Source organism: Manis pentadactyla, chromosome 6 (assembly GCF_030020395.1).
Source record: "Manis pentadactyla isolate mManPen7 chromosome 6, mManPen7.hap1, whole genome shotgun sequence".
In the NCBI taxonomy this organism is placed as follows: domain Eukaryota; kingdom Metazoa; phylum Chordata; class Mammalia; order Pholidota; family Manidae; genus Manis; species Manis pentadactyla.
This window is the reverse complement of record NC_080024.1, coordinates 57,915,324-57,927,573: the sequence shown is the minus strand read 5'-3', so window position 1 is coordinate 57,927,573 and position 12,250 is coordinate 57,915,324. Positions and strand designations below refer to the sequence as shown.

Genomic DNA, 12,250 nt, shown 5'->3' with positions numbered 1-12,250 from the left:
AACGCCAGAAACCTAAGAGTCACCCCCACCCCTCTCTTTTCCTCCTCCTCCACATCCTGTCCCAACCCACAGGACAAGGTGCTGAATTGCCTACCACCTCTCTAGTCCATTGTGCTTCCTCACTGGGCCTCCGTCATCCTCATTTCCCCATTTGATTATCCTCATGGCTACCAAAGTATCCTTTCAAGCCCACAAATCTTGTTATGCCACACTCCTAGAGGGCTTCTTGGGCTTACAATAAAATCCAAAATGTTGAGCATGGCTAACAAGGCCCTGCAGGGACTGGCCTCTGCCTTCCTGTGACCTTCATGTCACCGTCCCTCTGCCCTCACCATATTGGCCAGCACTGATTCCTTGGTCACGCCAGGCTGGACACCCAGGCACTGGAGTAATGCCCACTCATCCTTCTGGTCTCAGCTCCAACCCACTTGCTCAGGGATGCCTCTGGCCGCCAGACCATTAGTCGCCCATGCCGGTGTCCTCCAACATCTTCTTCCATTGTTTATTTTTTGATTGACTGTCCCTCTGTACCGAAGCTCAGGTCTCACTTTTGTTTGGCCTAAAGATTGATTTCTGATCATCATCATCATCAGCTTTCTCTTCCAAACTGTACTGAAGTAATTACCAGATGCTCGGTGCTTCCTTCTAAGCATATGATCATTAAGATGGAGGCTACAGCTTGGTCTTCTGTTTTCTTATAAGAGGATAAAGTTCACTTTAGTGGTCAGTCTTTTGGGTCATGGATTGTGGGGTAAGCTTTTCAACTTACACTGTCCTGCTCACCTTAAAAAATTTATTTTAGCAATCTCTGTTGCCAATTGAACAATGCCTTTCTCAGGCACAAGTTTTTGGCCAGAGTACTAATGGAGGTTTTCGTTATATGAATCCAAGTGAAAAATGAAGTGGCTCTTGGTTGTGGATAAGTGAAGCAACACTAAGCATTACCCCAGTTCCAAAACAATCCTGTCAGTCTGTAGACACTTGAGAGCCCGTTGATTGTTGAGTTGAGAACCATATGTAGGTGAGCTCTGGTCTTGAGGTGCAAATAACTGTTAGTGTGTGTATTCCTCGATCCTTCCTAAAGGCTGGATCACATGATGCACTAAGTGCATAAATCCTTTTGTGTCTGCTGACTGTTTTATGTTGGATCTAACCATCATATATACATGACATAGCTGAACTAAACAGAAGACAAACATGGACTTAGCTCTTATAATCCACTGGGCATTTAACTTTTGGGGAAAGAAACTGCTATAGTTTGGCATGAGGATCTAGAACATAGTATTGTAATCTGCTTTAAAACAAAGAATATAAGGGAAGAATGTGACTTTAGTGTGTGGTCTCTTCCCTCTTGCTGATAGACCTTTGTCACATGTTAGCCTCCATCTTAAAATTTAGAGGAAGAAATAATATTTCCTTATGTGTCAGAGTTCTTCTGTCACTAACATTTTAGGGATTTTTTTCCTAAATATAATAATTTTTCACTTGTGTTCTAATTATTTAACATGAGGTGTTTTGGTTTGTTTTGCTTTTAGGTGTTTGGGACACTTTCGATATTTGCCTGTCTTTTCTAGTCAGACATGATTTATGAAATGGACTGAAGCTGAAAAGTCATCTACTTCTTTGTCTGTGAATTTGAGACACAACTGGGATGGTCTTAAGTGCTTACAACTGACTGTACCTGCAGCTATGAGTTCAGACGAGAGGGGCATATCCCCTGCTCATAAAACATCCACTCCAACCCATAGAAGTGCCTCTTCTTCAACATCCTCCCAAAGGGACAGTCGGCAGGTAAGAGAAAAGTAGAAAGTGCATTTTACTATTTTATGCAAATACAGCCCCATTAGGATGTGACGGTATCTGAAATTTTGTTGTGAAGCTTTTTATTCTACAGGAAAACCCACTATTTTCTGTAGATCTACTGGATGATGTTGTGACAGTGCTGTTCTGCTATTTAGGACCCTTTTTTAGAGTGGAGACCACAGGAAGGGCGGTTAGGAAAAGCCCTGCAGTTTCCTCTGCACTGTCTGTACCTAGAGAGGGGAACCAGCTGCAGGAACTTAAATGTTCTGCTCTCCCTATCTTCATTCGTGGAGAAGGAAAGGAATCTGAACCTGCAAAGGTCTTCTTCCTACAAGTCTCTCACTGGCCTGCCATGCATTGACTGCTGTTTGGTGTTTTATGGAGTCTGTCAACAGTCAGATTCAGGAATTAGGATACAAATAAAACTGTAGTATCTGGGAATTAAGGGCAGTGAGAACTCAGACGATGTTTAAAATGAATGAAGAAAGTAGATTATTGTTGCTTAACTATCCCACTGAGCCAGTTCTATAAATCATTTTTGTTTACAGAGTTACTTCGTTACTACTTTCAGTGGTTACTCTGCCAGAACTCTGTGGGGATTAGTCATATGAATTATTTTCATTGTCAAAAGCGGTGGTTGTGTTGCCCGGTACCTATCTAAGTATTGCTATTTGCCATTATAATATCTTGTGATAGGATTTTTTGTTGTGTAACTAGATACTCAAAATAAACAGGTGGTGTTAACTCATTATAAAAACTTTCTTGTTGGGGGACATTCAATTAATGAACATTCTCTCAGGGTTTTCCTCCCGATTTTATGAGCTCAAGGTTATATTATATTGCCTGGTTTCTAGAAATACAAGCATCAATTATTCGCTGATCCACAGTATAGACTTGGGTCTGGAGAGAGTGAGTTCCAGATATGAATTCACTACTCTGCTTGGTGGGAATGTACTTTTAAGGGTGTTCCTTAGGGAACCCTCAGTCTATAAGCCCTCTCAGATCTCCCTCTCTATTTCTAGCAAGAGATAACAGGGACTCTGTAAGGATCATAAGATTCCTAATGTGTGTAACTTTCACAGATTCTGAGGCAGACATTTGAACTATGGGTCTTGGGAAATTTTTGACATTGGTGTCCCTTTCTTGCAACATTCAAGGAGAATATCTAATTTCTATTCAAAAGAAGCAGTTACTGTGAACAAAATCTGTGATAACACAGTTATAATATTTGTTGCATTGCCATGATAGAGTAAAAGAAGTCAAGAGAACCATGAATGAAAATACATTTATATTACATAACCCCAGCATTCTGAGCTGCTTTTTAAGTTTGCAGTTTCAGTCTACCCTTTACCTGCCCCTCTGTCCATTCTTGTTGTGGCTTCTCCATTTTTTCCTCACCCTGGGCGTTTGAATTGAAAGACACTTTAAGGAGCATGGCCATCCTGGATGCTGAGGGAAGAAAAGGATCAACCCAGCTAACCCTGGAGAATTGTGGCAAATGAAAAAGACTGCTAACTGCTATGGAAGTGTCCGCCACACATGGTTGATCTGCATGCTGCACCTGAGCTCCAAGGCTAGTGTGAAAAACAACAGGGGCAAACTGGGACCCTGGTCTGTCAGAGGGAGTTTCAAGATGGCACATGTGACTCCCGGCTGGTTTGTGAATGGAAAGTTTTATGATGGGAATAAAGTAGCATGTCTGTAAATTGATAATGAATTCTAGAAAACTAAGAGATGGTTATTATTTTTTAAGGAGCGAGTTTATTTTCATTCCTGCTTATCTCAGCAGGTGGGAACTCTCCCAAATAATTTCTCCTCTGGCTCCTTCCTGCCTCCTACTTATGTCTGCTCATCTCCCTCAAGGGATAAAAGGATAATGACTAATTACAGTTCTTTTTTTCCTTCCGAGAATCCTGTATTAACCTGTGGAAATCAAAATTTTGAGTGATCCTGTGATAGAATATGATGCAGTTTTTTTTATATGTATCATACTTTTGTATGACAACTGTTTTCCGAGTGAAGGGACATAGAGAAAGTGTGAAAAATTGGTCTTCACTGAACATTACCATTCCCCTGATTCGACTGACATCTATGCACGTGGTGCCAAATTGCAAAATCCACCCCTATTTCTCTCCTACCTTGATCATATGGGTAAAGGATCTAGCACATAGCTGAGAATACAGTGGAACCCTACTGTGCATTATGCTGGTCTCCCATGTTCTGGTCCTAGATGACTAAGTGAATGTTTCTACTTAGATGTACTACTGTCACCTTAAATCAGTATGGATAAACCAGTTTGCTGTCAGGATAATGGTTCTCTCCTGGACCCGGGGTCAAAGCCATGGCATTCTCCTTTGCCTATGTCACATTCAGTAGGTTAAAAATCCTACTGACTGTTTCTTCCTTCGTAATACCAAAATTTCTTCCTCTTCCCACTGTTCCCTAGCCCAGACTCTCACCACCTCCACCTGGGACCTTGCGGCAGGCTCTTGCCTCACCGTCTCCCTTAGGGCCTCACCGTCTCCCTTAGGGCCACACCAGATCGAATCGCCCTAATATAGTAGATTTGTGCTCACAGCCCTTTGAGGACTCGTGGTTATCTACATGATGAAGGCCATATTTCTTTACCTGGTGTCCAGTGACCTCCATGATCTGATCCAGCCTCAGTGTCCCATTTTCCACACAATCTGTATAATCAATCTTGTCTGCACATGTCTCCTCAAACTGCCTTATCTCCGTCTCCATCCTTATCTTTGCTGCACGGAATTCCCACCACCCTCCTCTGGACCTGATACCTCCCTGTGCTTCCAGGGCTGGCTCATGTGACAATTTCACTGATCCCTCAGACCCATGTGATCCTGTCCCTTCTCTGACCTTTTAAAGAACTTTATGACAATATTTGACAATTTTATAGTGTTTATCTTTTCATGTACTGCTCTCCTCCAGTGTACTGGTGAGCTCTTTTAGACAGACTGTACACTCCAGTTCTTCAGAGATAAGCCTTGCACTTGAGTATTTTAGCATACCCTAGGGAATCTTTTTAAAGACCTGCAACAATATTGGTCTTGTCTTTTGATTACAAATTTCCCATTCCAGATTTATTTGTCCTCTCCCTTCTTCCTTCCTCACAGATGAATCAAAGAACACCTGCCAGGTGCACAGCGGTGACTAGCTGTCCTTCCTGACCCTGCATTATATAGACAGCAAGTGAAGGAGCAGGAGGAGTTGGGACATGAAGTGCCCCAGCACCCCCATGATTTCACTCAGTGTTTCTTTACCAACATAAGAGGGTCAAGATGCCACCTAGTATCTAACAGGTTGGAAGATGTTAGTAATTGCTCCATTTACATTTTGTTCAAGGCTGATATTAGATGTTAAACCATCTAACAAAACTGGCTGTGTGTGTGTGTGTGTGATCTACTGTAACTCATAAGCTGCAAGGAATGTATGCCTTAAAATTTTTAACAGGGAAGTAAATGGATTGATCAAACATCTAGGATTATGCATAAATCAGCATTTCTCAAAGCACGTGCCAAGAAATGTTTGTCCCTTGAGATACTGCATGAAAGAGGTTAAGTTAGAGACTAAACACTATTTCTTTTTGCAGTGTACATTAATAAATTAAGGACACTGATAAGGCAGTTAGCCTTTTATTTCCCTAGGAGTTGATTGTTAAAAATCCAGATTTTTCTCTCTATTAAGAAATTGCAGTATCTGGGAACACTGGTCCCAGATTCCCAATGGTAACATAGACTGGGCTCAGGAGTGGCTTCCCCTTTAAATGGAGCATTTACTTTCTAATTAGCCACAGTCCCTACCCCTCCTTATTGTATTACAGTACTTATTTATGTTTCCTGCTGTGCCTTGTAAGTGTTTGAATTACCAACCCTGATCCTAGATAGGAAGTCAACCACAGTAATATTTAAGTTACCAAGGGTGATCTCTTGGATCTCCTCTCAAACTTAACTTGTCCAAAACTGAACTCAATTTCCTTCTCAAATCGCCTCCTTTCCAGGCATCCTTATCTCAGTAAAATTCAGCTCTGTCCCTTGATCTGGTGAGGCCAAAAGCCTTCCCAGGAGTCATCCTTGACTTTTTCTCACATCACACTTCAGGAATCCTGTTGGTACTACCGTTAGGACGTGCCTGGAATCTGATCACTGCTTATACCCCCTCCTCCCTCTCCAACCAGGTCATTGTTTCTCACCCGGACTAATGGCATAGTCTTCAAACTGGTCTCCCTGCTTCTATCATTGCCCAAAACACAGGTCTTTTTTTACAGAGCAGTCAGAGTGATTCCTTCAAACCCTAGTCAAGCCACTTCTCTGCTCCAAGCCTTCCGTGCTTTCCCATCTGTCTCCAAATAATATTTGAATTGCTGACTGTTGTCTAACGGTCCCTCTAATCTGGTTCCGCCTGCCGCTCTGATCCCATCTCCTAGCATGTTCCCCTCCACTTAATTCTCTCAGGCCTGCATTTGTTCCCTCAGCCTACCTTGCTTTTCCTCCAGGCATTGCTCACACATTTGGCTCATTCTCCAAATCTACTCTTTTGGGGTAGCTTTTTTTGACCTCCCCTGCATGTCCTCATCACTCACTATCCACCTCACTGTATTTGTCTTCAAAGCATAAACCACCACCTGTCAGATTACAGATTTATCTGTTTATGTCTGTATCCTCTTCCTGTATTCCCTGCTCCTAACACATAAACTTCCTGAAAATAGATATTTCATTTTGTTCAATAATGTATCCCTAGCACCTCATACAGTACCTTGCATAGGGTATGGCTCAGAATATATTTGAATGAATAAATGAATGAACAGTTGGCACAGAGAAGATGATTGTTTTCAGGTTCCAGAGGCCTCGATGGCTGTGCAGGAAGAGTCATGAGAATGGAAGATGACAATGAGGAGAGAAAGTAGTATAGTCAGGAGTGCAGTCTCCCAAGGTGAGGGGATTTTGAGAGTTGAGGAGGATGGCTGCAAAGGTGGCAGCGGGAAGCTAGGGGACCACGGTCCCTTTTGCTTGCTGCTGACAATGACTGTGTGGTGGAATAACTGGCTTGAGGATTATGAAGGAAATGATATCAGACAAAAGCAAAGCATTGAGAGCATTCTGCACAGAGGTGAAAAATACTGGTGGGGGTGGGAGGTGACTGTCTATTTTAAAACAAGAATTACTTATGTTTCTGATTAGCTGAGTGAATTTTGTTTGTTTGTTTTGATAATTGCCCTTATGTCTACATTTTTTTTTTAGGAATTATTTTCATTATACAAGAGTGAGACCACTCTGTAGAGACAGTTGCAGTAGTTGTGGGATCAGGCCCAAGGATCTGCATTTTTAAAAGTGAGGACTCGGTTTGGAGCCATTATCTTTATTTGTGTCATTATCAGACCAATTCAGAAAATCAGGCACTACTGCTCTAAGAACGTAGGACTTGGGCTACATAATTGCCAGGTGATAGTGTCTATTACAGAATGAGCAGTTCGATATTGTAAATGCCTAAATGAGTCAGTCTTTTTTGTGTAATGAAAAATCAAAGAATAAAATACCAGCCACTCCTTAAAATAATTTAAAGCTGGCTCAAACTCAAAGATCATAAAGAACTTTTAAAGGAAAAAAGTATATTACGAATAAGTCATAAGGGGCTGGTTGTTAGTCTCCTGCCAGTTTTTATAAAATATATATTCAATATCATGGTTAATCTTTTATCAATTAATAGAATATTTCATTTAACACTGGTATCTAAAAATGTTCCCTATATGTTATCAACAGCAATACATTTCAAAACCACCCATGGCCCATTCAGTTAATGTCCACTGATGACATGTGAAGGCCATCCCCGACAGTGATTCCGTGGGGCTCATGCAGCCATGGGTGACATAACCACCCATTCCGATATTAGCAACATCTGCTATTCATGCAACTTTCAGTGTAAGTGAAAAGGTGCACAGAAAACCAGAAAGGAAAAATGTTTCTCATTAGTGTCTATACTTCAAGTATACCTTTCATAGTGAGTTTTCTTCCTGGACAAATAAGGAGATAAAAATATCCCCAGCAGATACATGAATTGGATTTGAATATGTCTCTTCCAGTTGAACCTATGAAGCATCTTCTTCAAATAGAAAGAACCAAAACACAGCTTTGAAATATAGTGTCTCTATCTTCTGAATGTGAAACCTATTTCTACATTTGAGTTGTGAAAAATAAAATGTTCCCTCCAACAAAAATGTTCTAATTTTTGGAGGAAAAAAATCAAGCATTCCTGGTTTAATACCTAACCTTCAGTTTCAATCATCTTTGGTCTTATCAGTAAGGATGCATATAACTTGAAACCTACTAATATCTGAATAGAAGATTCTTAGCTCTGTGTAAAATTCAGTGGGTCCAAAAGTTTGCAGGATTACCCTGGAACCGAACTCATAGTTCAGAAAGAAATCCTAACTTGCTTTGAAAATCTGCAATGTCCTCACTAGAGGGATGCTAGTGAATAAGGCCTTCAGTGCTAGGTATATTTAAATTTTTGAATTGTTACAATTTAGCCTTTTGGGGGGTTCCACTCATCCCATCAAGCCTAACTTTTAGGACTTAGAAACAATATTAATTGGAAAATAATATTTTCCTTGCAAAACTTCACACCATGACCAACTTTAGTGATTTAGATGCATTTTGTAAATTGGGTGTTCTGAAAAGTCTTCATACTAGGCAAACTTCATAAATAAACTAATTTTACAGCACCAGCTAATGGCTATCATGAGTCCTCACTATGGAAGGTTGGAACAATCATCACCTTTTGCAGTGAACTAAGTTATAGTATAAAGTGGTGCAATGTCTTGCCCACAGCTAATGAGCAACGACCGTAGGATTTGCTCCCTGCGAGCCTAATTCTGGAGCCCCTCTCCTTGGCCACTCCGCCTATTTGCTTTTTTGTAAGGCTTGACCAGCTGAATGTCCAGGGGAGGGGACTTCTGTACACATCTAAGTAAGGCAGCATTTGTCAATTATTTTTTAGTTATGTATTGCCTCCTTGCTTTTTCCCTCAGCAATAATAGTCATTTATCACATTCTCATTGACCTGAAAAAACAATAGACCAAATTGTTCATAGACCAAAATGTTAATAAGTACTATCATAAAGTACTGGTATCAAAGGTTAATTTTATGTTCTTTGTGCTTTCCTGAATTTTCTGTATTTTCAGTACACAAACTGCTTTTAGAATGAAAAGTTTTGATCATCTGCTCATTGAAAGTTGTAATTAGCTGATTGTTGTTGCTGCTGCTCAGTGTTTATGGCATGTGTTCAGTCCATGTCAAATGTGCCAAAATTGAGACCGCTGGAAAGAAATTTGCCACCTGCCACTCACATGCTCATTGTCCGCGAGTGATTCAGAATCTCGCATTATTCAAGAAGGAATCTGTTCACTGCTTTCAATGGTGGGTTTGCCAGAACCCTTTGATACGTTAGGCCTACCTTATTAGCTTCTCACTTAAGAAATTCTCTCTTGTGATTTTGTGCTGGCTGGTTTGGGATAGCATTTTTATAGCAGCAGATTCATCTCTTAGACCCAAGATGAACATTGCTTGTTTGGTTCTTAGGCAGAACACCAAACAGAGAAAGAAGCCATAGTATAATCAGGGACCCCAAAGGATCTAATTCGTACATGGCTGAGGAGGCCTGGAAATCTGCCGTTTAGAGATGCTTCCCCGGGAAGACTGTTATTCACTTTGGTTTGGAAGGCACTGCTCTTATAGAATACATTTTTAGGTGTTTCATTAGGACTATAAAAACATCATCCTGAAGGACTATAAGTCTACAAAACTGCTTTATTTGATTTTCCACTTGGACAAATTGAAAGTTTTACAATCCCTCCGCCACTGTAACTCTGTCAGGCTGCAAGTAAAATACTGTCACAAAGGTAAAAGAAAACCCTATGCATATTGTATGCTTTCAAGTGCCAGACTCCTTGACTTCAAAACATAATTAAGAGCTGATTCTGTAACAGTGATAACAGCCATTTTAGGGAAATGGACACTGCCATGTGCTACTGCTAAGCACTTTGATCAATTCAACTTTTCTGGAGGGAAATTTTGCAATATGTATATAAAGCCTTTTAAAAGGTCATATCATAGGTCCCAGTAACTAATTTTCTAAGAAATGTATTCTAAGGAAACAACCAAAGATACATGTAAAGATTTTTGAGCAAAGATGTTTATCAAAGTATTTTGTAGTATTAAAAAATTAGAAATGCCATTCACAATTGCATCAAAAAGAATAAAATACCTAGGAATAAACCTAACCAAGGAGGTGAAATACCTATACCCTGAAAACTACAAGACACTCTTGAGAGAAATTATAGAGGACACTAATAAATGGAACTACATCCCATGCTCTTAGGTAGGACGATGTAATGTTGTCAAAATGGCCATCCTGCCTAAAGCAATCTATAGATTCAATGCAATCCCTATCAAAATACCAACAGCATTCTTCAACAAACTAGAACAAAGAGTTCTAAAATTCATATGGAACCACAAAAGACCCCGGATAGCCAAAACAATCCTTAAAAGGAAAAATAAAGTGAGGTGGGGGATTACGCTCCCCAACTTCAGCTCTACTACAAAGTCAAAGTAATCAAGACAATTTAGAACTGGCACAAGAACAGGGCAATGGAATCGAATAGAAATCCCAGATATAAACCCACACATATGTGGCCGACTAATATATAATAAAGGAGCCATGGACATACAATGGGGAAAAGACAGCCTCTTCAATAACTGGTGTCGGCAAAACTGTACAGCTACACGCAAGATAAAGAAACTGGATTACTATCTAACTCCATACACAAAAGTTAACTCAAAATGGATCAAAGACCTGAATGTAAGTCATGAAACCATAAAACTCTTAGAAGAAAACAGGCAAAACTCGAATATAAACATGAGCAACTTTTTACTGAATGCATCTCCTCGGGCAAGGGAAACAAAAGCAAAAATGAACAAGTGTGACTATATCACACTAAAAACCTTCTATACAGCAAAGGACACCACCAGTAGAACAAAAAGGTATCCTACAGTATGGGAGAGTATATTCATAAATGATATATCTGATAAGGGGTTGATATCCAAAATATATAAAGAGCTCACAACCTCAACAAACCAAAAGCAAATAATCCAATTAAAAAATAGGCAGAGCAGCTGAACAAAAACTTCTCCAGAGATATTCAGATGGCCAACAGGCACATGAAAAGATGCTCCACATCACTAACCATCAGAGAAATGCAAATTAAAACCACAATGAGATATCACCTCACAACAAATGTTGGCGAGGATGTGGAGAAAGGGGAACCCTCCCACACTACTGGTGGGAATGTAAATTAGTTCAAGCACTGTGGAAAGCAGTAGATAAATGGATAAAGAAGATGTGGTACATTTACACAATAGAATATTATTCAGCCATAAGAAGAAAACAAATCCTACCATTTGCAACATGGATGAAGCTAGAGGGTATTATGCTCAATGAAATAAACCAATCAGAGAAAGACAAGTATCAAATGATTTCACTCATCTGCAAAGCAAAAACTGAAGGCACAAAACAGCAGCAGAATCACAGAACCCAAGAATGGACTAACAGTTACCAAAGGGAAAAGGACTGGGGAGGGTGGGTGGGAGGGGAGGGATAAGAGGATTAAGGGGCATTATGATTAGCACACATAATATAGGGGGGCACAGGGAAGGCAGTATAGCACAGACAAGACAAGTAGTGACTCTATATCATCTTACTGTGGTGATGGACAGTGACTGTAATGGGGTATGTATGTGGTGGGGACTTGATAATAGGGGAAATGTTGTAACCACAATGTTGCTCATGTGAAATCTGAGCATAAGATTGTATATCAATGACACCTTAATTTTAAAAAAAGAATTGAGTATTTATATATATATATATATATATATATATATATATATATATGCATTAAAAAACTGAAAGCAAATATATGAAGATATTGAAAGAGTTTATTGCTGGTGGTGGGTGGTTTTAATTTCTTTTTTTCTTCTCTGCTCCCTCTCCCACCAAATTTCTACAGTGAATGTGTATTGCTTCTATAGTAAAAAAAAATTTTTTTTCTAAGGTTATATTTTGTGAGTTAATGTGCATTCATGTGTAGGTTTAAAACAGATTTGGAATATAGTAAATACAATGTGTCAGCTAGTTTAATAGTCAAATAGTAAGCTTTAACCCCATAAGTATAAGATTTAAAATTAACTTAATAGGAAGGATACGCCACATGGGACACTTTGAGCAAGTTTTTAAAACCAACTTTGAGATGGTGAGGCAGGAGCTGGGCCATTCATCTTAACTACCTGTATTTATCTCATGGTAATTTAAGCATGTTTGCCAGAGAATGGGAACTTTGGTTCTATATGTATTACAAATATTTGTTTATTTTTAAAACAA

General features: G+C 39.7%; 1 protein-coding gene across 5 annotated transcripts in view; it reads left to right on the top strand.

Annotated features, from left to right (window-relative positions):
- The window catches only part of OSBPL6 (oxysterol binding protein like 6), a 212,423-nt gene that overhangs the window by 124,497 nt on the left and 75,676 nt on the right, over positions 1-12,250 (top strand). For all 5 annotated transcript variants that reach the window (XM_036879419.2, XM_057503889.1, XM_057503888.1 and 2 more), the window contains exon 2: positions 1,536-1,791. In XM_036879419.2, the coding sequence (XP_036735314.1) occupies positions 1,588-1,791 (204 nt within the window). In that variant the 5' untranslated portion in view covers positions 1,536-1,587. The remainder of the gene's footprint in view (positions 1-1,535; positions 1,792-12,250) is intronic.